The sequence below is a fragment of the Dermacentor silvarum genome, chromosome 4 (genome assembly GCF_013339745.2).
Source record: "Dermacentor silvarum isolate Dsil-2018 chromosome 4, BIME_Dsil_1.4, whole genome shotgun sequence".
In the NCBI taxonomy this organism is placed as follows: Eukaryota; Metazoa; Arthropoda; class Arachnida; order Ixodida; family Ixodidae; genus Dermacentor; species Dermacentor silvarum.
In genome coordinates, this window is record NC_051157.2 from 84046695 (window position 1) to 84071373 (window position 24679).

The 24679-nt window shown below is 45.9% G+C and overlaps 1 protein-coding gene across 1 annotated transcript; it reads left to right on the forward strand.

Moving 5' to 3' along the window:
- Nucleotides 1-39: 39 nt before the first annotated feature.
- LOC119450328 (probable serine/threonine-protein kinase yakA) lies at nucleotides 40-24293 on the forward strand. Its single transcript, XM_037713761.2, has 6 exons — nucleotides 40-545; nucleotides 1055-1394; nucleotides 7236-7427; nucleotides 12587-13031; nucleotides 14196-14517; nucleotides 18496-24293. The coding sequence occupies exons 1-6, from the start codon at nucleotides 503-505 to the stop codon at nucleotides 18921-18923; spliced, it is 1770 nt and encodes a 589-aa protein (XP_037569689.1). The 5' UTR covers nucleotides 40-502; the 3' UTR covers nucleotides 18924-24293.
- The last annotated feature ends 386 nt before the right edge of the window (nucleotides 24294-24679 follow it).

Sequence of the window (24679 nt, forward strand, 5' to 3'; positions counted from 1 at the left end):
GCAAACTACTCACAAATACAACAAATTCATTAAAATTAGACACTTTTTGCGTTAACTGAAGTAAAAGCAAGATTATTACACAAGAACATTATCTTCAAAGTGTTAGTTATAGAGTGTGTTAAGTGTGATAGTTTCTAGTCCAACACTAGCCTTTCTGAACCAGTCACAGTTAGATAAATTCACGACTAATTACCAGTCTGAACTATCCTTGCGTGAAACAGTAAGCGTTTGTGGCGTAACTGTACGGAAACGAATCGAGTGACCCAAACAATCCGCCAGACGCCGCTCCTCGCTTCGCACGCAACGCACGCACGCACACTGGCGCAAGCACATACAAACAAAAAATCAACAAGTCGCCTCCATGGAGGGTGTTCGTGATTGTTGCTGTCTGCATTGTTATTTGAGAGTTTAAGCGATTCGCGTTCGTCTAATTTCCGCCAATCCGCTCATCTGAGGCTCCCCGAAAATCCTTCCACAGTCCAGGTCAAACGGATTCGCGTGTATGATCTCCCACGCTAGCATGGAAGGCGACAGGCCTCTGAATGGTAAGAAGCGTCCTTCCATTCGACCAGAGAGGTTCGCGTGACTAGTCCGTGCATCCGTGTTATTGCGGCTTGCAGCCGGGATTCTCATTTCTTCCCCGTGCGCCTTTTCATCGCTTAATCGTTGAGAGCAGTCTGCGCACGCTGCGAGCTTTCTAGTTACGCTTGTGTCCGTAGAAAACGCTAAAACGGCATCGCGATTCGAACCTCGTACACCTCCAGGTGTTACGGTGGAGCGCGAACTCGAAGCCCTCAGCTGTGGAAAATGCGCGCATCCTTGACGTCGCGCGGGGAGCGTGGGTTGAGTGTATTTTCAGCTGGCTTGGTGTATTCGTAATTCTTAAAAATTTTCCGCACAGTTCCGTGCATTTGAGCTATCCGTAATCGCGGTCGCGCGGATTACTTGTCTGCGGTAATTGCTGCTCCTTGGTGACCGGCAGACACCTCCTTCCCACTTCTTTGTTTCTTTCCAATTTTTTTCTTTTCTTTTTTTTTTTTTGTTTTACATTCAGGTGATCTTCCGAGCTTCGTGCCGGTGGAGACGATTCTTAAGGAAGATGTTTCTCCGATCACCGTCGAAACAGACAAGTCAGGCTCGCTGATGATGAACCTGGAGACGCGCGAGCTGTTCCTCAGCAACGATGCTGCGTCGCCACAGCAGCAGCAGCAGCAGCAACAACAACAACAACAGTCGCAGCAACAACAACAACAGCAGCAGCAGCAGCAGCAGCAGCAACAACAACAACAACAGCAGCAGCAGCAGTTTGCGCTTTCCGCTGTGATTGAAAAGACCTCAAACCTGCCCAAGGATATAGACCTCGCAGCCAAGCAGTGGGACTGCAACCTTTGCAGGTACAAATTATAGTTGGCATGAGTGCAGTAAGCCACATAATTATGAAGCCCAGGTTAATCGCAAATGAGACAAAAGCCTTTAGCAATGATTGCACCAAGCTTTTGCGACGTCTGCTGTGGCAGCTTGTGGTACTCCGAATAAGTGGCAGCCTACAACTGATTCACAACATTGACGCCATTTGTTGGTTTTTCACATAGGAAATTAACTGCCTTAAAAGTATATGGAACAGTATGCAAACTATCTTGTTTGTTAACTTTCCATTCTACCTCACTGCTCACACTGCATGCAAAAAGGGCAAGGTATTGTACACACAAGGCACCCTTAAAAAAAAAAAAAGAAAGAAAGCCTAAGAGGTGCACTGCATATGTTATAGTCACAAGTACAGGACGATCCAGTATGGCCAGTACAAAAAACACACAACCAGCTTAAGTTCTGCAGAAACCTTCCTTGCCTATATTTGTTTAGTAGTTTTCCCCATTATGCTATGCTTTCTTTTTCAGCACCAAAGAAAGGAAAATTGAGTCTTGAACACAAATCAAGTGTTTCTTTTCATGCTGGTCCAATGTGTACTGAATGAAACCTTCTGTTCCTTGCCTACTATGGGCTTAGGCTATCCCAATATAAAGTTTTTCCTCAACTTCTGTGTTTCAAGTACTTTAGTGGGCAACTTTCTGTGACCATTTTTGAAAAAAAAAAAAAAAAACTTTTCCTGAGCACACTTTTCCTTTACGATTGTTATCTCCTAAAGCCTTGAGATATGATTTAAGTAAACATAAATTTTCAGCTGGTAAGTTCATAGCACTGTGCCACGTAGCTATGCTATTTGGCCAGATGGATTATCAAGCGTGCAATGTGCAATTTCACAGCTATTTATAATCAGGATCCTTCAATTTCCATTCAAACATTTGAATTTGGTACCTTAATTACTAAATGTCAATAATCTTGAACCTCTTAGGCGGGGAGAGATTCAGTTGTTCTGGAAAACATCCTGGAATTCTGGATCTTTTACAGGCCATTTTTAACAGTGAAGTAAACTACTACAATCATAGTGAATATCACTTGTCTTATTTAGGCTTAAGATAAAGTACACTTTCTCATAGACAAAGTGGAAAGAAAGGTTGCTGTGAGGAAAAGTTTTCGGACTTAGGTTTACTTCAAAATTTTATTGCACTAATTCTTAAAGACGTCTAACCATTCTAGTATTTCCATGTCTTCGTTAGGCCTATTGGGTCTTTTCATGGACTTGAAGGGGAAAGCCTGAATGTTGAATGGTAAATGGGAAGGCATTGAATATTGGAGCTGCAGTTCCATGCGAGAGATAACACGAGACACAATGAAACCAACAAACCAGTGTCAGTGATTGTTCTGGGATTTCACAAAATTTTAAAGAAATAAAAATTTAACAACTGTATGACGGGAAGCTTCCTGACCAACATTGCATTATTGCACGGTAGCTCTACAATAATTTCCCATTTTCATGCCCACATATTATTTTTACTCTGCCATGAACATCATCTGTCACTTCACTGTCCAAACTAGTGCATAACTCTTCAGAATAACTTTTATGAATGCTACGGAATTTTTTTAGTGTTGAAAGACGAAGTTGTAAATTACTTTCCACACCATTTACGACTCATAGTTTGTTAATACTACTCCGCAAGCTGATGCTGACAAGTTGATGCATTAATGGACTTCCTTTAACTGTTTTTTGATGCATTGCTAGAGTGTGTTCAATCTAAGAACTTGTTTGACAATATTAATACCACAGAAACCCACAAATTTCAGGTAGGTTCATGATGGGTAAGTTGCATCCACTTCATTAATCAATGTTTGTATGCTTGAGTCGTTTGCTAATTGATCCTTGTAAAGCCAACTGCTGGCCTCCTGGTTAGCTCCACAATCTGGCGATTAGCATGGTATGAAGATGGCAGTTGTAATGGGTTCTTTTCCTGAACTAGGACAGATTTTTTATGAGCTGCAAAGCTTTCTCTTCCAAGAATCCACATTGATTTCCACATGTCAACTTTCTCTCTGAAAATTTGTTCTGAGAATCGGTGGGTTCATGGCATAGTTGTGCCAGTTTAGGAGTGTTAATGAAAAGCAGGTTTTCAGGGAGGAATCATGCTTAACTACTGTTATGAAGCCAACTTATAGGTTAGATATTGGTGCAAATTAGATTTTGCCTGAAAATGAGCACCCTATTTGTCATTTTCTCTCGCGTGCATAATAGATGACTCTGTACAGTCACTCAGGAGTGACTTAGGTGCAAGATTATGATGATATGATTTCTCTTTAATTTTATATATATATATATATTCGCTTTTTGGTGACCTCTCCCCTGCTAATGTTACTATTCTTAAGACTGCATATCATGTTACTGTGCATAACTAAGACATGGTTTTTTTCGCAGTCTGCCTTCATACAAATTTGCAGTTTGTAGGTCTTGCTATTTTGAGAGTAGTAGACTAACAGTATCACCATCAAGTTTTAAGCGTCAGTCTTATATGAAACTTGCATTCTTTACACATAAAATTTGACAGTACTGATGTCATCATTGTGGTTTATGTCCTGACATTTGCTGCATTTTTCTGGTAAATGCTTTCAAATGGCCAAGAAGGCGGATGCGAATAAAGCGATGGAGTTCTTGTGCTGAAATGAGACCGTGTTCTAAGTTGTTTATTTTCTTGCCTGATAATGGCACTATTACAAACACAAATGCTGTTGTCATCCCAAATACTGTATCTTTTGGCCGATTGTCTGTGGACAATGCATGTTTAAAAGTTGAACTTTTGCATGATGCGGACTATACATGATTTAATATATTAAGATTATAGAAATGTTTGAAAAAAAAAAAAAAAGACGCCCGACTGCTCCAGCAACTTTTTACTCCACCACAATGATCGTCGCTGAACACGAGCAATATTTCCAATTAATACTGGCAGCTCTCAATGTGCAAAAGAATGCTTTTTGCGATGCTTAACCCCTTAGCCGTTTTGTTTTTTCAAAAAATTTCTTAGAGTGCTTATTTCTTTATTGCTGATTGTGAACATTATTTTTATAAAAAGCAGGTTTTTGAAGTAGAAAAAAATCAACGGACTCATAGAATAAATCAAAGTAGGTTACTGAAGTTTATTGTATGCCATAGCACAAAAGCGCAACTGCCTGCTAGTAATCAACAAAAATTATGGAAGAAATATATACAGAATGGTTTTCTTCTTTGCCACATTAGCTGTGCATCCTAACAGTGCATTATTTGACAAAGAGAGCTATGGCAGTGTGTGGTACAGCTGAAGAACAAGGGATTATGCAGAGTCACTTTCTGATTGGTTTCATTGACTATCATCAAAACCACCTTGTCCTATAGAAACACTCAATATATTCAAACAGTTTCGCTGGTGAGCTTACAGTAAATTGCTTACAAGGTGCAGAAAAAATTATGTCGATACCACCCACTGTTGGAATCGATTTAAGCGAAGCTTTCTGTGCTGTTTGCTTTGATTGACGATAATTAGCGGGGATGTTGATGGCAAATGTTTAATTTATGCAGCGTTTAGTGCAATGCGAGAGTGGTGAGTCGATGTTAAATGTTACCTTGCATGCATCACTGCTGTTAGTCTGCATAATACACGGAACACACAGCTGTGTGTGCTTGAGGCGTTGTGCGCTATTGTTCATAACCTCTGAGAAAGTTAGCATTGTCATTGCCTCACACAGCACATCGCATCGTGGCAGGAGTTATAACATTAATTGAATTATGGGGCTGTACATGCCAAAACCACAATCGGATTATGAGGCATGCCATAGTGGAGGACTCGAGATTAATATTGACCCCCCTGGGGTTCTTTAGCGTGCACCTAAATCCAAGCACAGAAGCGTTTTTGCGTTTCGCCTCCGTCGAAATGTGACTGCCATGATCAGGGTCGAACCCACGACCTCGAGCAATGCCACAGCCACAGAGTTACCGTAGCAGGCACCGTAGACTGCTTCCTTAGTGTCGCCTAGATGCTGTGGTGCTTTAATGCGGCTTTGCATCCGCACACCCTACGTCAATTGTCGACTTGGCAAATTCGCACAGTGCTTATTTTTCAGAAATAGCAGAAACGTACCGTACTGTATCTTGAACTTAATTTTATCCAGTTTGTCCACAACCGCTGTTGTTTCTAGTAGTACCGTTTCCTTGACTTCTCATGTTGCTTTTTCCCTCCCCTGCCCTCCCCCCCATGTATGGGAACTGCGAGCAAAGAGTGGCAAGGCTGTCACTCACTTGTGCCGTGACTGCATTGGTTCTACCTATTCTCTGCCTCCTCTCCCTACATCCTCTCTACCATTCGGCCTACCTCCTCTCAGGACTGTTGCATTTTAGTAGAACGCTAAGTGCTGCAGTTTCTGCAATGTTTTTGCAGGGAGTCACAGATTACAGCTGTCAAGAGGGTATTGTGGCGATGTTCAAGGAGCTCCAGAGGGCATTGTAGCAAAAGTCCAAATGAGTTTCTCGTGTCGCCTTTCCTCTTTGCCACCCTCCTGTGATGTATATGCATGCTCTGAACCTCCTGACGTGATGTGCGAGATAGCAGCAGCAGTGGAAAAGTCGGAGGAAGAGGCAAAGAAAGAAAGCTTTGCTTTAAAAGGAAATAGTGGAGGCTTGTGCGTTACGCTGTTCACATAATTTTAGTCCGCATACGTGCACTTGCGATGTCTCCCTCTGAGCTCTCCTCTTTGTCTTCTTCGTCCGAGGTTCTGCTGACCTCAGTCATTATCACATTTGTCTGAAACTATGTAGACCGTGGTGTCTGAACTGTCCTCGCTGGAAGAAGACGACGACAAAGAAATGCGCTTTTTCTGGAAGGGACAGGCCGGTTATACACACATCGCTTCTGCCAGACACCATTTTTGAAAACACCAGAGACCACAAGAAAAGTGCGCTCCAGCTGCAGAAGAAAGAAATCACCAGGCACATGCGGCCATCTGATGACCAAAAACATCAGTTAAGCTGTAAACAAGCATTTCTCATCAAAAACACTCGAGGAGAGAACATATTCCACAGGGATGAGTCGCACTCCTCTTAAATGTTTTGGGAACATGAGGGCTTGGACAAGCAGGACTTATCCTGAACAGTTATGGGGCTAAAATGGCTGCTTTTTTGTGCTTCGATTTGTGGGCACATGTGCAAAATTTCATCAAATAAATACTGTAGATTAATCAGTCCTAGAAAGCATAAATGAAGTAGTAACACCAGAAATGACGCGGCCTTTCTTGAAGAACGGTTGCAATTGCACTGAGAAGGCAATTGCTGATTTTCAGCTGAAATTCATCCCTGCAGGCTATAATAGGTGAAGACTGCTTGCAAAAGAACGTTTTATTTCATACTGAAATTCGTCCCTGTGGACTATACACTAGGTGCGGACTATAGTCGGGAAAATGTAGTGAATGGAATTGTGAGTCAGTTCCAGCTTTGTCTTTACTTACTTGCCTGTGTTTTTCTTCGCTTATTGCTTTCCACTCATTCGTTTGTGCTGTAGAGCTCAGTTTGGGAACACCTAGGGCCGTATTCTGAAACGTTCGCCTAGGCGAAATTTCTTTTTTCGCTTTCAGGCGTGCGCCGATTGGCTGTTTTAGCAAAATTGGATGAGCTGATTGGGTGGTTGAGCCCGACGTCATTCAATTTGCACAACCAGCCAATCAGCGCGCATGCTGATTTCGCCTAGGCGAACGTTTCAGAATACGGCCCCTATCCTACTACATCGAATGACATGTCTGCATATTACTGTTTTTGCAACTGAGCATTGGGAAGAAGCCACTCAGTGTCTAACCTAACAACGTGTCTCCCTGCCTCCTTGCAGCCCGCTGCTGAAGAAAGCGCTGCAGCGCGAACGGTTGCAGGCAATGCGCCAAAACCCGTCGTACCGGGAAATGGAGCGGCTGCGGCAGCGCAGCATGATGCAGCTCAAGCGGCAGGACCCTGGCTTCCGCGCCCTGGAACGGGAGCGGCAGCGGGCACGTATGCAGTTGCGCCGGCAGGACCCAGGTTTCAGGTTTGTACGTAGTTTATTTCACAGGCTGGCTCGAGAAGCCCACGTGGTTTTGTTGGATTGCTCAGGTGGCATAGTACCTTCGTTTTAAGTACTGGCACGTACAGTGTAGACCGCTGATAACGTAAGTCGCCAGAGTCGCGAATATCCGGACTATAAGCGGTACCGCACTATAACCAAAACAACAATTTTCAAGGCCCGCACATATGCAAAACATGTGCACCGAGCCGCTACGCGTGTGCGACAGTCGAGGAATGCGGCTAGAATGTTTGCATTGAATTTACAGTCGAATCTCGTTAATTCGAAATAATTCACGCGGCGGCGCCTCCGACCGGCATTGCTCCGGCACCACCCCCATAGAGTAAAAGCTTAGGAGAGGCACCTCAATGTCACGCGCGAACAAAAAGAAAGAAAGAAAAACACGGCGGAAATTTCACCCTCTCTCAAATGGCAAGGTCGCCGATTCTGCGTTGCGCCGGAACATGCGTGTACGTGCCGACGTCTCAGCCATGCTACCGTAGTCACGCGTAGAAAATGGCAGTGAACCCTTCTTTCTCCTTTATGCTTTCTCTACTTTCTACTCACGTGTTGACCTTGCACGCTGCGGCTACGGCGCAGAGGGAAGCAGCGGCGCTGTCCCAGGCGGGCCAACGAAACTGCCCCACGCCGACAAACGGCCCGCTTCCCGATAACGACAGAAAACGAAACTTCGGGGAGCTGGCGCCGGGCCGGCTGGAGCGGCGGCTCTTGCACGGCGGCGGGCGCGCACGGTGACAGTCGAAAGTGAGGGAGCTACGAGGGAGGGCGAGGGGAGCCACCGAAGCGGCGGAGTTGCCGAGGCGAAATCAGCTTCCCTGCCGCCCTCCTCCCTCACATTCCACGGTCTCCGTGTGCGCCCTTCGCCGTGCAGTGCCGGCGCCGCCAGCTCCCTGAAGTTTCGTTTACTGCCGTTATCGTGAAGCGAACGTTGGCGCTTTGGCAGTTTCATGGCCCTCCTCGCTATGCGCGCCGTGATATTTCACGACTCCCACTCAAGATTCTGGTTTCAGCCTCACTGGCTGTTCGTTCGCACCACGTGCCCTTCTCCTCCACTTCGTCTCTCTTCCTCGAGCACTCCTTGGGGCGCCTGTTTGAGGGGAGCGTTCGTCTCCGCTGACTTCCGTACTCCCAGGCAGCCGCACTGTAACCGGTATTTCGTTTCCCGCAACTGCACTATAAGATACGATACGTGTATACATGGAGTGCTATGGGAAAATTAACGGGAGTCTGAAAAGACCGCACTATATCCGGTCCTGCACTATAAGCGGTTACGTTATAAGTGGTCTATACTGTACTTCCAAAGTTGTAGAAACTCTGTCATGCGCTTCTCGTATGTAAAAGGATGACACTCGGTCAGTATGAAGGTTGGGAAACACTTATATCTTAAAGGGGCCATGAAACCCAATTTTAAGCTTGAATAATAGATTGCTTATTAAATGATACGCGTCCCACAGCAAGCTGTCAGAATTTAAGCACATTCAGTGTGGTATAAAACTTGTATTTGAATTTTTCATATCGCAGCTGAACCGCATAGCAATCTTGCAACACTAACTGGTGATGCAATGAATCACAACTCCCCGCTGCGGCTCCCTCGGAGGAGCCATTCTCGGAGGCCGTGTTTTTGCATACTGTTAGCACCGGGATGTGATTGTAGGAGCCAGAAATACATCATGATCGCAATGCGTTATTTTGTTTTCGCAAGTGTGTATCAGTGGTCAGCCTGAGATTGTTTCTGCAGACGTTCTCTGGTTTGTGCTGCTTCTATTGCCAGAGTGAAAAAATTGCTGCCACAATTCAATGGCGACGTCCTTGTTACGCCGTTGGGTACCAGAGTGGGCTGAGCAAATCGTCCGATATGGTTCCTGACTGTTTCAAAGCAGTCAACACAGCGGTAGCCCACAGTTCCTACGTCACACAACACCCGCCAAAACGGCAGTCGCTGTCGGTGGGAGGTGCTTAAAGGCGTCTATTTCAAATTGGAACTTCCAGTTAAAATGAGCGCTGAGATCCCTTTTTTGTTTAATCATATTGGCTCGCCCCTCTAATCTCAGTTACAATGATAAACTGAAAATACTTGGAGAACCGTGTCATGGGGGGGGGGGCTCTTTCAATTTGATACTAAAATTGGTCTTCAAATGTGCTGACCTGGTGATATCAACATTATCATGATGTCATGATGCAGCAACATTGCTGAAATGTAGGAATAAGGCTAGATATGATGACGTCACTCGTAAGTAAACAGTACTGCTGAATAACAAACAATAAATCAGATTTCCTTTTATAGTAAAGCCTGACAGCTTGGTTGCACCTTCTTTTTTGACTTCTGTTGCAATGTCATGAACATAAAGGTGGTTCTGGGCTTTTTTACTTTTTTTTTTCTCTCGTGGTGCCAATTCTGTTGCAGACTCTAAACGTTCACCGTACCTCTATCTATGACTGATAGCTGCGATAGCCAGGCAACTACTTCCCCTTTCTTGTTATAAATCGTGACATGGTAGGACACAAAATGTGGCGCAGCAAACTTGCACATGCAGACTAGCGACTCCCGGCACTGACAGGGTCGGTCCGGACTTGCTAGATTATTTTGGCTTGGTTGCGGCACTGCCATATCCGCTGTATCGCACATGTGCCACTTGAAAACACTGTATGGCGGCGGCCAACAGTTTGGATGGCATGCGGTGGTTTGTCCATGATTTTTTTTAATGTGATTAGCATTCTTAGTATACTTCACGCACTTTCTGGTGTTTGTCTGCTTATCATCTATGTCTCTAACCATTTTCCCGCCAACTTGGGTCACTGGGTAGTCCATGGTCTAATGGGTAGAACATCGGGCTGTTGCACTGAGGGAACCAGGTTCGAAACCGGCCGTCGGACCAACTTTGGTCGCTGGGTATGTGCCATTGCGTATGTGTAGCTCTGCAATGAGCCTCTTTGATGCCACCTTGGGTCATAGGTATTTGCCACTGAGTATGCGCCACTCTCCAATGACCTTTTTTTTTTAGCGGAGCTGTTAGAACCTCGCTATAATTGTCATTCCGTCATCCGCAGCTTCGCCGAGCTGGGGGAGACTGAAAGCAGAGTATAAAAATAGCATCGCGCAGCATAGCGGATGCGAGGTGGAGAGGAGGAGTGAAGACATGCAGTAGTGGGACGCGTAGGTAGAGCTGCTGCCGACGCCGACCGCGTTTCCCCGCATTCGCGCCGGATGCGCCCGGTGTCCGTGAATGCAGCCGATGCCTCTGGCGGAGGCTCGGCAGGTTTCGACCAGAGAACTGGACGCTCGTCGCTTCCGGAAGACTGAAGCGAGAGCCAGGAAACCTGAAACCAAGCGTCGCAGAAGAGAACATCCTGAGTCTAGATTGAGGGAAGCCAAGAGTTCGCGTAGGCGAAGAAATGATGTGGAGGCTCATAGACGTGGCGGGTTGAATTCATCGCGATACTACGCAGAACGTCACGAAGAAATCCTAAGTGCCAGGAAACTAAGTGCGGGGTTTGCCACTACTAGGCTTTCCTCAGCTCCACTGGTCTCTGGTGTTTGCGATAGCAGAGCCATGCATATATATATATATAAAAAATATATATATATATTTTTTTAAGAAGCCTTTAAAATTTTTCTCCGGTGCTGGGCAGACTCAAACCCGCGTCATACACATTTAGAAAATCTTGTCTGAATGTGGGTATATTCACACATGCACCAGGCACGGACTTCACAGTGCCACTATTAGATGGTGCAGTGTGTCCAGAGGAAAATGCGAGAAAAGAGCCTGGCTGCATGATGCATTTTGGCAGTGGCAATGTGGTATGTCGCTACATTATTTCAATTCATTGTCGACAATCATTGTGAGGCATCGTTGACAATTTTCGAGACGATTTGCCACAAGGCACATAAAGAATAAAAGAAAATCTAATAAAAGCCTTTGTTCAATTCATTTAGACCTGGTTGCGGCACTGGCATAGTCACTGTATCACACAGTGCCACATGGAACCACTGTATACCAGTGAACAAAATTAGGACGGCATGCAGTGGTTTGGTAAATTTTTCGAGGAAAGTCTTCATTTGCTGTGTCACATGTTGCCATTGTACACATTGGAACCAGCCACGTTTCATGTGGTAGTGCAATTTGTCGGCTGTCTGAGTGCTGTTTGTCCGCGAAGCCTAATGAGAAAATAATTTTTCATTGAGTGAACACCAAACACATCAACTGTCAATGGTCTGCAATCGTAAGAGCTCGGCAATTATGCTCAGAAGTCACGTTTGTGCTATGTGAGCCTTCTTTTTGCTCACTACGAAATACAGCCCCATAATTTTTATGGCAGTGAGAGTGCTGGCTGTCATTCTATTGTGCTGTCAGCCTTCACGGGAGACCAAGTCAGAAATAATGCGCATGTGCACTTGAATGGTATGCTTATCAGAAAAGACTTGCCCATGTATTCTTCAAAAGGTGCAACTGAAAGATTTTGCGCATCATGAGAAGCTCTTGACTGAATTTGCGGACTGCCGGTGGTAAGCACTCGCGTAACTCACAGACTTCCCACTTTGGCACATCATGATGACCCATGTCAGGCTGTGTTGCAGAATGCAAAACACCTAATTAGTAGCAAGCAGAATTCGAGCAAATATTGCCACGCTTCAGTGCAAGACCAAGCACAATGCGTATTTAAGATCTTTCTGGCTGCCAATAAAAACTGCAGTAGGAATGCTTTCTTTCTCCTGTAAATTCATTTTTTCGATTGCTTAATTTTTCTGACACCTTTGTGGTCTCCTTAGAAAGGAATGCATATGCAGTGGTGTACTGTGGCAGCAAGGACATCTAATAGACTTTAGACCTTCAGCAGGGAATAGTATCTGTTTATATACACTGTGCGAAATGTTGGAGACACAACTCTTGGAAAATGGCTCTGTGCATTAGTTCAATGCATGCGATAAATTATAGTTCAGGCGTGATTTGGTGGAAGTGCTATCACTGAATTTTCTTTGCGAATACTAACTGCAAGGGACTTACAAATTTTAAGCTGTGTTAAAATCAGTTGATCCCTAGTGTTTGTACTGTGTGCTTTGTGCCTCGTGTCCAGCCGTTAGTAACGTTAACATGCGCAACTTAGCGTTTTCATCTTTCTTAAAGGGCCATGGAACGAGAGCGGCAGCGCAGGCGAATGAGGCTCAAGCGACGAGATCCAGCATTCCGGGAGCGAGAACGAGAGCAGCAGAAGACGCGTCTCCTAGTGAAGCGCTCCGGCGACAAACTACCGGTGGCCCTGGATGTGTCGTCGTCCTCGTCCTCCACGGCGGCTTCAACGGCAGCCATCACGCAGGCCTCCTCTTCTCAGCTGGCACTGCCTGCGCCACCTCACCAGCAGACCTCTGGGCACACTCTTCAGTCGCACGTCCCCTCCCACCACCCATCTTCGTCGTCACATCCACAGTCACAGCAGTCAACTTCTCAACAGCACGGGAAAGGAGCCGGTGCCCTCAGCAATTGCCTGGTGCCTCACGACATGCCAAAGCGAGATGCCACGGCTCTGTACGGTCATCTACAGCGCATTGTTGGCTACCACAACCTGCTGCAGGTGGTCATGCTCTTTTAGACTATGCTTAGCACTTAGCCGGTTGAAGTTCTCAGTCATTTGCTGTCAGTCATATCCATCCTTGCTTGAAGGGACACTATAGAGAAAAGTAAGTTTGGCTGCATTAGTAAATTACGCTTCTACAACACCAATAAAGCTGCTCGATGCTTCACCTTTCGGGCGAAACTGCGACTTTGTTTCCTTCCGCTTTGTGCCTCGGTGATCAAATGTGCCTTCTCCTCGAGAGTGAGAAATTTACGCTTCATTGGCGTAGCCATCTCGACCAGCCACACACCACAGAAAATGGCAGCGATTGTGGTGATCCCGTGCAGTCTCGCGCAGGCGCGTGATGACCACGCGTGGCTATGGATTGCAGTGGTGTAAATCGGTACCTTGAATTTGATTTCGTTCACGAAAACCTTGTTCAAGCGGACATACGATCGTCACAGCTTTAGAAGGGCCTTCTAATTTGACTACTTGGCAGTTCCAATTTCAATTCAGTCCCAGTTTCATACTCCAAAGGTTCATTGAAGCGGAAATGCCAAATGAAATGCCTTCGTTATGAAGACTTTTTTTTTATTACTTTCTATGGGCAGCTGACGGAGAATCGGAAAATCTTCGTTGTGGCGAAAATTTTGTTGTAGGGGGGATTCGACTGTATGGCCCCTGTTGATAGGCGCGGCACTGCGCTGGCTTTGGTAGTCAATGGGTTAGAGAGGAAATGAAGGCCAAACTTTTCTTTATATAGAGTTTCGTGCCGAAACCGCAGTGTCAGTATGTCAAGGCTTTTCTTTCTCTCATATTTCGGCTGCTGTGCCATGTTAAAAGTTCTCGAAACTTGCTTTGAGTTCAGTGTCTGGCTCCTTTTGAATTCACTGTAGTACATCTTTATTGATAACGAGTTTTCTAAGCGTGAGCAGACTGCATCAAAATCTATGATGTTATGGTGAGCTGGTGCAGGAACACCAAGGTGCCGCACGTCACCACCTGTATTTCGTTCTTGCATCTTTTCTGGTTTACCAAGCCTGCACCCACAGTAAGAGTGGCTTTTTTGGTATTGTAGAAGCATAATTTGCTAGACAGCTCAACCTACTTTTCTTTTTAGTGCCCGGCGGTGGCAACAAGCTTGGTTTCAGACTCACTAATGCCTTTCCCCCTGTGGTGCAGGCACGCCCTCCACACCCTGAAGACCCCAGCTCATCCTTCAAGAGTCCCTACTTTGGTGGAGAGCCGAGCAGCAGCTTGATGGGCCGCCGCATGGGGGGTCCCCAGGGCCACCACGGAGGTGGTGGGGGCAACAGCAGCAAGGGGGGGCACCCCTCTGGTGGGGGAGGCCGTCAGAAGGGTTTCCTGGATGGGGGACCCTGCCACCCTTTGGGTGAGATGTTTGCTGCCTCGTACCCGACCATGCGGGACCAGGGCCTCGCAGCTGCCGCAGGTGCGCAGCCCTGCGGTGCCCTGGATGGGCCTCCATTGCTGCATGCTGCCAGTGAGTGAATGCTATCCTTCTGTACTGACGAGCAACTTTATGTGGAAGTGGAAACGAAGGGAGAGCTACAGGTGTGAAGCTTCTGCACATGCATTACTGCGTGTAACTCGTGTTTTGATACTCGCCGTAGATGGCTATATAGACAGCAAAGCAGACAGTGGCGATCCTAAGTCCCATTCTAATTCTCATGGCAGCTTTGCCAAAATAGCATCGTAGTCGCTAACGACACGCGCTACTTTGCTGTCCGAACAAGGTGGCGGCTGATCACCCTGCCTGGAAGCTCGGTGGAAAGCTTGCCTGTGCACAAGAAAGCGTGGTCAGGCTTTCTGTTGTGCTTAAAGTAAACCATGTTGCGTTTTTCTTTGGTTCACACATGCAAAGTGTTAAAATGTAGCCATAATGTTATTTGTCTTTCTTGGCTTTTTTGGTCAGTGCAAGGTGGCTTCAAGTTGCAGAGACAATTTCTCAACTACATTCTAATACTCGGGCAGCTGCCTTATTAGCCATCAAAGAACACACCCTCGGTTTCATCATCTAACTTTTTTTACAGCGAAGCTGTATACCTCTCGTTGGTCGGAAAATTTCGTGGCGTAAACAGAAAACTCCAGGGTAACAATTGAAGGCAAACGGCATATCTATTTGCAATCAGGCATATATATATATATATATATATATATATTCACGCTGTTTTTCTGGTGTCTTTAATTTCCGTGGTCTACCCATGGCAGTCTTAGAATGAACTGAATGAGTTGCTAGACGGGTCTCCCTTTTATACAGTCGAATCTCGTTAATTCGAACACGCTTAATTCGACTACACCGAGTTTTACACTGACGGTTCTAAGACAAATGAACATGTTGGAAGCGCAGTTGTATCGGAACACTGGGAAAATTGTCTTAGGTTGCCACAGTCTGCTTCGGTTTTTACAGCCAAAGTATATGCCCTGCTTATGGTCTTGGAAAAAATAGTAACAGAAGATTATAAAAAAGCAGTTGTCTACACAGATTCCCTTAGTTCACTTAATTCTCTCCATAGAAAATCAGAGTGCGAACCTTTTCTCGGCTGCATCCTGAGAATGCTCGGCAAATGTGAAAAGAATGGTAAAATAATTCGTCTCTGTTGGGTTCCAAGTCACGTGGGAATCCTGGGAAATGAAAAGGCGGACAAATGTGCAGGACTCGCAGCCTGTAACAAAATTAGACAAATAAATCTTCCATTCAAGGACTGTGTCCGGGTGGTCCGTGCTGCGATCACCTCAAAGTGGCAACACGAGTGGGGCTGCCAAGTAAATAACAAACTACAAATAGTAAAACCCATACTACAGGAGTGGAAGACATCTTATCACCAGGAACGTTTCATGGAAGTCATTCTATGTCGAATTCGCATCGGACACACACATCTCACACATAACATTTTATTGAAAAATGAACAACAAACGGTTTGTGATCACTGCAAAGAATCCCTTACTGTGAATCACATTTTAATAACATGTCCGGCGTTGGAGGAAAAAAGACAAATATTTTTATGAACTTTACAAAACACTAACACCACTTCATCCATCCCTGATCCTAGCTGAAAATGCACTTGTATCTCTAGACGATGTTTTTAATTTTTTAGATGAAACAGGGTTCTTAAACAAATTTTAAAGCAAATGATCTTTGTTGCTTGAAGCGCTTTTATCAAATTATATATTTTCAACCTGTGCATGGTGCATCATAGCCTTAGTTGCTTTTGCGCCACAAAACCTTACATAACTAACTAACTAACTATATATATGTTCTTTTTAACTATTTCTGTACCAGCTCCTGTGATTCCTTGCTCCACTGATTTATATATATATATACACATAGTGGCTATGTGTATATATATACATATATACCACCACGCTTTCATATACAGTCGAATCTCGATAATTCGAACTCGAAGGGGCCTGGAAATTGTTCGAATTCAAAGAAGTTCGATTTAAAGAAAGGACGTATTTTTGAAGTATTCGAGCACCATAGCACGATGCACGAACGGTGCGAGTCGTGAAATATCGCGGCGCGCAACCGCCCACGCCGGCCAATGCTCTGTTCCCGATAACGGCAGCAAACGAAACTTCAGGGAGCGGACGGTGCCGGATGGCGACGGGCGGGCGCCCGCGGAAACCGTCGAAGGTGAGGGAGGAGGGCGGCAGGGACTCCGCCGCTTCGATGCAACTCCGCCGCTTCGATGCAACTCCGCTGCTTCTCCGCAACTCCGACGCAACTCCGACGCAACTCCGACGCTTCGATGGCAGTGGCTTCGGTTGCTCCCCTCGCCCTCTCTCCGTTTCCTAGCAGCTCCCTCCCCTTTGACTCTCCGTGCGCACCCGCCGCCGTGCCGGCACCGCCTGTACAGTTGGCCGGCGCAGATTAGCCCGCTCCCTGAAGTTTCATTTTCTGCCGTTATCGGGAAGCGAGCGTTTGATGGCGTGGGCAGTTTTGTTGGCCGGAGTGGGCCTCCGTCGCTGCATTAAGGGGTCTCTCCTAAGCTTTTGCTTTATGGCGGTGTCGGAGCAATGCCAGTCGGAGGCGCCGCCACGTTATTTGGCGCGCTGCTGAGAGCATTGTCGGTCCGTGGTATGTTCGAATTAACCGTCGCAAATGCTTTTGCATTCGGATTACCGAGCGTTTTCGCTTATTGAAATACACATAACTTTCACGGGACCACCGCGTCAGTTCGAATTAAGCGTGTTCGAATTAACGAGATTCGACTGTATAAAAGGGAGACCCGTCTAGCAACTCATTCAGTTCATTCTAAGACTGCCATGGGTAGACCACGGAAATTAAAGACACCAGAAAAACAGCGTGAATAGAATGCTCGACCATGTGTGGTGTTTGATACAGCTTCGCTAGACATTCACGTTCGCAGGGCGGGATGGCGGCCAATTTTTTTAGCAAGCAAGTGGGGGCATAATTATGACTTGCATAAACATAAGAGGCTCTTGTGAAAAAGCCAGTGTTATTACACCTACTCTGGCCTTAGATACATTTTTTTTCCCGTAGAAAACACAGAAATAAGGTATTGCATAAAAGCCTTACACTGCCATTTTTAATTCAAGCATAGCATGTGCAATAATATGAAGGAATGCCTCTGCTCAAACAATTTTCAGAATCAGCTTTATTTTACAATATAATAACTTATGAGAATAGCATTTCAACATCGGCATGCTTTGACACACGCTAACCCTAGAGCAAAAGATGAGCTCGAGCCGTTTTCAAGTTTATATTGACAGCCAAAGTTACTTTTGATGAGCAGAACCTGTCTTCTGTTGAACCATTTCTGGCTAGCAAATAGTCACCGAGCTCAGCTTGTTTATTGCACATGAATGAGGTTGTGCAGTGCATGCCATTGAACACTGTCTCCTCTGCTCACTAGGCTGGTTTATTTGGGACTGCTGTCAGTTTTGTAGATTAGAGTGTCAGTTTTCGTTGTATTTCTAGTTGCATTATGAAGGATTGTTTTTTTTTTGTTGTTGTTTATTTTTGTTTGTTTCCTATACCCTCAGTCGCCATAGCTTTGAAGAAAGGATGTGGGTTACAATCATATGAGTAACGGAAAAACAGTCCAAAATTCAAAAATATGAGGTGTAATCATGCAGTTGTTATGGAAACTTAAAAAACATCAACCCCAACAAACAGTAAAGATGGCATCACAGTAAACAGTAATAGCACCAAGTAATAAAGAAACAGACAAATAAGCAAACAAGAGACAGCTAAGAATAACTGATAGCAGTGTGTAAGGTGCACACAGCTGCCGAAAGCCACAGACAACATGCGCCATGCATGCAGATATACATTATACATATAAGAAGAGAAAGCATTAAAGCGTTATTATCACCCCCCCCCCCCCCAAAAAAAAAAAAAAGACGCTAATAAACATTAGCGAAAAGGACACTGTCAGGGATAGATACTATAGAAGCCAGTCATACATTAGGTACTTTTTTTTTTTTTTTGCAGCGAGTGCCGAGGGTGGTGGTGGCCGCGGTAGCAGCAGCCACCCAGCAGCGCTGTTGGGGAGTGGGGGTGCAGACCTGCTGCCCTCAGTGCCTGACTGCCCCGAGTGTCTTGAGGCCCAGCGGCAGCGGTCGCAGTGTGGCCTCTGCCAGGGGCAGGACCAGCAGATAGCAGGGCGCCCCTCGGGCCGGCGGCAGCGCTCGTCCCGCCAGTCCACTGAACGCTTCCGCTGCACCGTCTGCTCCAAAGAGTTTGGCATGAAGCACCACCTCAAGGAGCACTACAAATCCCACGGTGACCGCAACCTGTGCTGTCCGCACTGCGACTACCGCACATGCTATGGCTACGCACTGCGCCGGCACGTCATCATCCGCCACGACCGGCCTGCGGCACGTCAGGCACAAGTCATCCAGCAGCTGACTGTGCAGTGACAGGCATCTCGCATGTGCTCCTTCGTGCTGTGACTGTTCAATCCTGATGCAAGTGTACATGTGTGAGGAGAAACGAGCAGTAGTGCCCAGCTGGCACATCACACCTAAGAGACAAAGAGTGACAAGAATGCTCATGCGGAAAACGGCAGTCTCTTCTCACTTTCAAAGTGTTTGGCAGGCGACTTGTTTGCTCTTGGCACATGACTGCCTGCTAGGAAATTGCAAAAGCTTTTCGCAAAAGGCTGGGAGGAATGAAAGGGGTCTCATGAAGAACAGGATGGTACCGCCGCCTTTCTGCTGTCCGTGTTCCTCCGTCAAGTAATCGTGGCCACAGTGTGAGTATTATGGGCTGCGCTGTTCAGCACAGAGAACGTAAAACATACTGTGGCTGCTAAGCTCGCACCAGGCACCCAGGTGTCTTTTCAACGTCAGTCAGACCTGTTTCCAAGTTAACTTTGCATTCCAACTTGTACCAGTACAATGAGTGAGTGCTGCAGCAAGCAGCATTATTGCAGCCACTTCACTCGCAATCTTAAGTTTTGCGGTGATCAGCTGTCTTCACTCCGGGGGGTCTAGTCATGCTCGGTGCGATGAGCGAGGCTCCCAAGCTTAGCAAGGCTTGTGCTTGCAGACGCAGTGGTGCCTGCCACATACAGCGGTTTGCCCTGTGAGGATGCTTTCCAACACTGCATAACGGTGTGGTGGCGCTGCGGTCGTCTTGAACTTTCATCAGAGTTGTGCGGCTTGTGATGGGAAGGCATGAATTACAAAGGGACAAAGCACTGTCAGTGTTGCACTTCTGCGGCGCTCTGTTCATGCAGGGTTGAGGCATGAAGAAAGCGCTCCCTCAAACCTGTGACTATCAAATATGAGCATAAACATGCAATTGGGATGCTTTATTTACTTTAGGCTGCTTTGTAGCTAAAATGGGCAATAATCGATCTTCAGAGTAGGCATGGCACAGTGCAAACAGGAGATCCTGGCACAAGGGGTGCTTTCAGGTTCTGGCAGGCAAAATGTACTGCTGAGACAGGGAGTGATATAACTGGGATTGAGCAGTTTTAATGGGTCTTAATTTTGAAGTAATAAGGAACCCATTCCTGTACCAAAATATTGAACACGAGTTTCTGCATAAGGGTTTCGTGCTGCACATTCTATCTTATCTTCCGGTGTATAAGACGCATTTTTTTTTCTGAATTTTTGGTTGGTGCATCTTATAGAACGGTGCGACTCGTGTACGTTTCTTTTTTCCCCCGCAAAAACTGCTGTCAAAATCGGATTCGATGTTCTGACCACGCGAAGCACGCTGGTTGACTTAATTGCTGCGCGTGTATTGAGGTGCCGGGTTCTTGTGATCGAGTTCCCGAGTGCCGTGCGAGGACGGAGCTGCAACACAAGCGGCGGCAGGCCGACCGCGAGTCGAATGACCCCGAACTCATCACATCTGCAGATCGCTGTCAAGATACGGTGCGCACCGCTGCGCTATCTACGCAGTTGCTACCACAGTATGCAAGCCGCCCTTCCGCGCTGCCTTCCCGCTTTCCTCCCTTGTGCGCGATTTGGCTCACCGTCACAAGTTTTCACTCGCACATAAAGCATACGGCATGCAGGGACGATGTTATCGCCCATGGACTTTATACGGAACATCGCGGCAACCACGATGGCAGAAATGCGCCTGGAGTGGAAATATATGGCACCCATACGCGAGTGAAACGTCACTGTATTTTTTTTATTTTAATCTCTTACTGAACGAACAGGTGCATCTTATAAACCGGTGCGACTTACATACGTTTTTTTGTTAGTTTTTTTCTGGAAAACTGCCGTTCTGAGGGGGGTGCGTCTTATACAAAGGTGCGACTTATAGTCCAGAAATTACGGTAAGTGTTTTTTTGTGGGTTCCGATACTCACTGCCTGATTTACAGTTGTCACAGCCACGGGTCTTGAATTTTTACCATGGTAATTGAAGGCATGTTAGGTGGGTTTCTCAATTTGAAATTACGTGAATGCAAAAAGGAATTGAGCTTTTCATAATGTGCAAAATGAGGCCCCTCGCTAGTCTGAGCTTCCTGTGAACTGCTGTGTACAGTCTTTATGCCCAGTACTGGGTCATCTTGTACAGTCGGGCATCCTCACAAAGCATGCTGTATATTGTAGCTACAATGTGTTGCACTGAAAAAACACTTTTTAATCCCTTAACCGTTTTAGTATTTTGACAATTTCTGTGCCCAAACTGCTTACTTAAAAAAATTTGATATTGAATATTTTCCTTCTAAAAAGCAAGTTCTCGGGTGTTGAAAAAAATTCTTCTGAGCAGTCTTCTTCATCTGATGAACTGCTAATTTCGAAGTCATCGCTATTGCTTTGTTTCCAGAAATGAAGTAAACTGCGGTTTCTGAATCATTATCGTCCAAAGAGGTGGACGACGACGAAATGCTTCTTTTCCACGACGGTGGACCAGAAACACGTGTCGCCTCCGCCGGACGCCATTTTTTAAACACCAGGTTCCCCCCAAAGAAATGTGAAACGGCGGTTGAAAAAAACAAATTACCAGCCCAGTGCTGCCATCTGCGAAACGACACACCAACTAGCCCGCAAACGAGTGTGTCTCGTTTGAACCGCTAAAAGAGAGATATTATCTCGAGCGGACAAGTTACATTCGTCCAAAACGGTTTTGGGACAGTTCGGCAAAGACGAGCTGCACTCTGAATAGTAAAAACCAGTCAAAAGACGAAGGACAGAGAAGAGACGTGGCACACACAACGACTCCAATCGTCGTGTGTGCCACGTCTCTTCTCTGTCTTTCGTCTTTTGACTGGTTTTTACTATTCAGTATGTACCAACTGACCCAGACTGCTACTCTACTGAGCTGCACTCGTCCGAAACGATTGAGGGGTGAAACAACTTTGGATGAGCAGCTGTAGGAGCTGTGTTTACTGCTCCTAAAATGGTGTGCACCTTTTTGTAAAGTTCGACAGAAGTAAGGCAACGATTGCAGGGTTTTACTTTCATATATTGTGTTTCCTTTTTGTATTGTTTTTAACAGTAGCAATCTGTGCAATGCACAACAGATCATAATTGGGAGCGTTTTGGGTACAATTCATACTAGACAGAGCGGCAAGACAGTTCCATCCATGCGTTTTCAGTTTGATGTCCCTTGTTCATACTGTAACCTCCACATAGTGTTGTATTCACTGCTGCCACATATTTAATTCATGGTGTCTAGATTAATCACGTACTGCCTTGACTGACGGTGACTTTTTTTTTTTTCATTCACTCGTGCTTCATATGGCCATATTGCATTTCAGTGAACATGAGAATAGTTTTTGTGTGTGATATATGTGCGCAAAATCTAGCAGCCAGTCCCTTGTTACAGGGGTAACCTTGTTGAAACGGGGAGGAGGCATTACCAAAATTTATGCAGGTGTACTACAGTTCAACCTGGATATAACGAAATTGACCAATTCCCGAAAAACTTCGTTATAAAGAGGATTTCGTTATATGCAGGTTCAGCACAAAAATTTGAAAAACAAACGCCCACCTATACGTATAAGGCCTGTTTACAATTCGACGTAATCGGTGCGCGCCGGCCAGTGTCGTTTGCGGCCAGTCACACTAGGCCGGTTGCGCTGCGCAGGCCGAAACGCCATCTCCTCCATACTCCGACGCGCGTGCCGTCGGCTGTTATCTTCAGAGCATGCGCAGAACAGTCCCAAGCCTGCGTGCCGCTTTGAACGGCTGTCTGCGACCGTCGGCGAAGCGGTGTGGGCGCCTTTATTCACGTGAAATGGCATTGTGAATCGGCGCGGCCGGCGCGGCCAACGCGTGAATGTGTCAGGAGCCAATTCGGCGCTGGGCCCGTAGGGGTGCGTCGGAAGCCACCGGTTATGTTGGCTGCGCCGGTGCTGACGTAGCGTGCGCGCGCGGCGCGCTCACGTTCGGCAGATTATAAACGGCCCATATATAGTGTCAGGTTAGTGAAGTGAAGCACATAGACTTGCGCAGTAACCAAAGCGCCAGTGCGTTGAAAAAAAAAGAACGTTTTATGTTTTCTTCGGCAACATCAACTGGAAAAGGAGAGTGCCGGCTTGGCGGGCTAGGCCAGCTGCAGCAAGCGGCGGGATCAGGTTTGAATGAAAGGAGGGGAAAAGGTCGTGCCCGCAGGCGGCAAGATCGCCGGGTCGAGGGATGCAGGCCCGCCTCGCGCACTGCTCGCATGCAGGCACACATGCGCTCGCTCTCACCTCGCAGTCGCCGTGCATTCGAGCACGCAAAAGTGCGACCCCGCCGCTTCGCATTCCGTCGCGGCGGAGAAAGTGCTTCCGGTTGCTGCTCGCGCAAAAGTGACAAAATTTGGGGCGAAATCTCTAGGTTGCCGGCGTGGAAAATTCGTTATTTAGAGGGGGTCGCCTGCTGCCACTTCGTTACGTAGAGGTCTCAAATACATGTGCTTCTCTGGAGTAACGGCGGGGAATAGAAAAACTTCATTATATCCAGAAATTCGTTATATGGAGGTTCGTTATAAGCAGGTTTAACTGTGCTTTTTATATTTTCTTGAACACACCAGCGAGGAACTTTTCTCATGTTATATTGGTTTTCCCGGACTTAATCGTTTGACATACTAGAAAAGTATTACACCTATTGAGGAGAAAAAAGAATCTTCTTTCAGGGTAGCCACATCAGTAAAAAGAAGTGGCAGCTTTGTAGATTAGTTAATTGCATGCAGATATTTCCTTACCTTATTGTACACTGTTGGCAAAGCGGGCTGTGTTCCTTTAAAGCATGTGCATTGGATTCATCGTCAACATCTACGGTAGAGCATCCCCGACTGTAATCATGCCTCCCCTGTGTCACGTTGGACAAGTGTTAATATCTGCACCATCATCAGCTGCATTCTCTTCACATGTACATTCACACAAGACCCCGAGTCAAAGAGGAAAGCAGCATGTGCAGTATGAAGAAACAGTTGTGTGTTCGACAAACTACATACAGCCCAAGCTCTCCTATAAATGCACATTGATCATTTGATGGCTATTGTCGCAAACAAGTTGGCTCAGGGTGCATATGGTGTGCAAAGCAATCTTGCTTTGTCGATCAAATTTGCCAGCATTGCCTTTTTTTGTGTGTGTGTGCTGATGTTGACAGGCATTGTATGGCATTGTGCGCATAATGCGGCTTGCCAAACCCCTTTTCCATTTTTTTTTATTGCGGTTTCTTTGTTTTGTCATAGCGTAAAGTAAGTATGTACATACTTGCAACCGGTCTTACGAAGCACACTTTCTGTGACTTCATTCTGCACGTGAATTCATCATTGATCTGTATGGCGTAACCATTATGTGTAAATGTGTAAATAAATATATTTGTAGTTTGGACAGTTTGTGCAAAATTTATTTTGCTGTGTCTGCTGAGCATTACTTATGAAGAATAACAGGCTTTGCCAACCCTCTCTGTGAATGTTTCAGTGTGTCCGATTTGGCATGTCCTGAAAAAGGTGGTTGCACCAAATATGTCCCATGATCTTGAATGCCCTGTAGGCATCAGAATAATTTTGTACACTGCATTTTATAGCAAATAATAATGAAGCAAGCCATTACTTTCGATGGCTTTTGCTTACAGTTTGTACTGAAGATTTCTCCGTTTATACAACTACAGTCAAGCCTCATTACTGCAAAACTGTTTATAACAACCTAATGAATGTAACAAACTACAGTGTACTTCCGTTAATTCGACCTTGACGGGACCGACGAAACAGATCGAA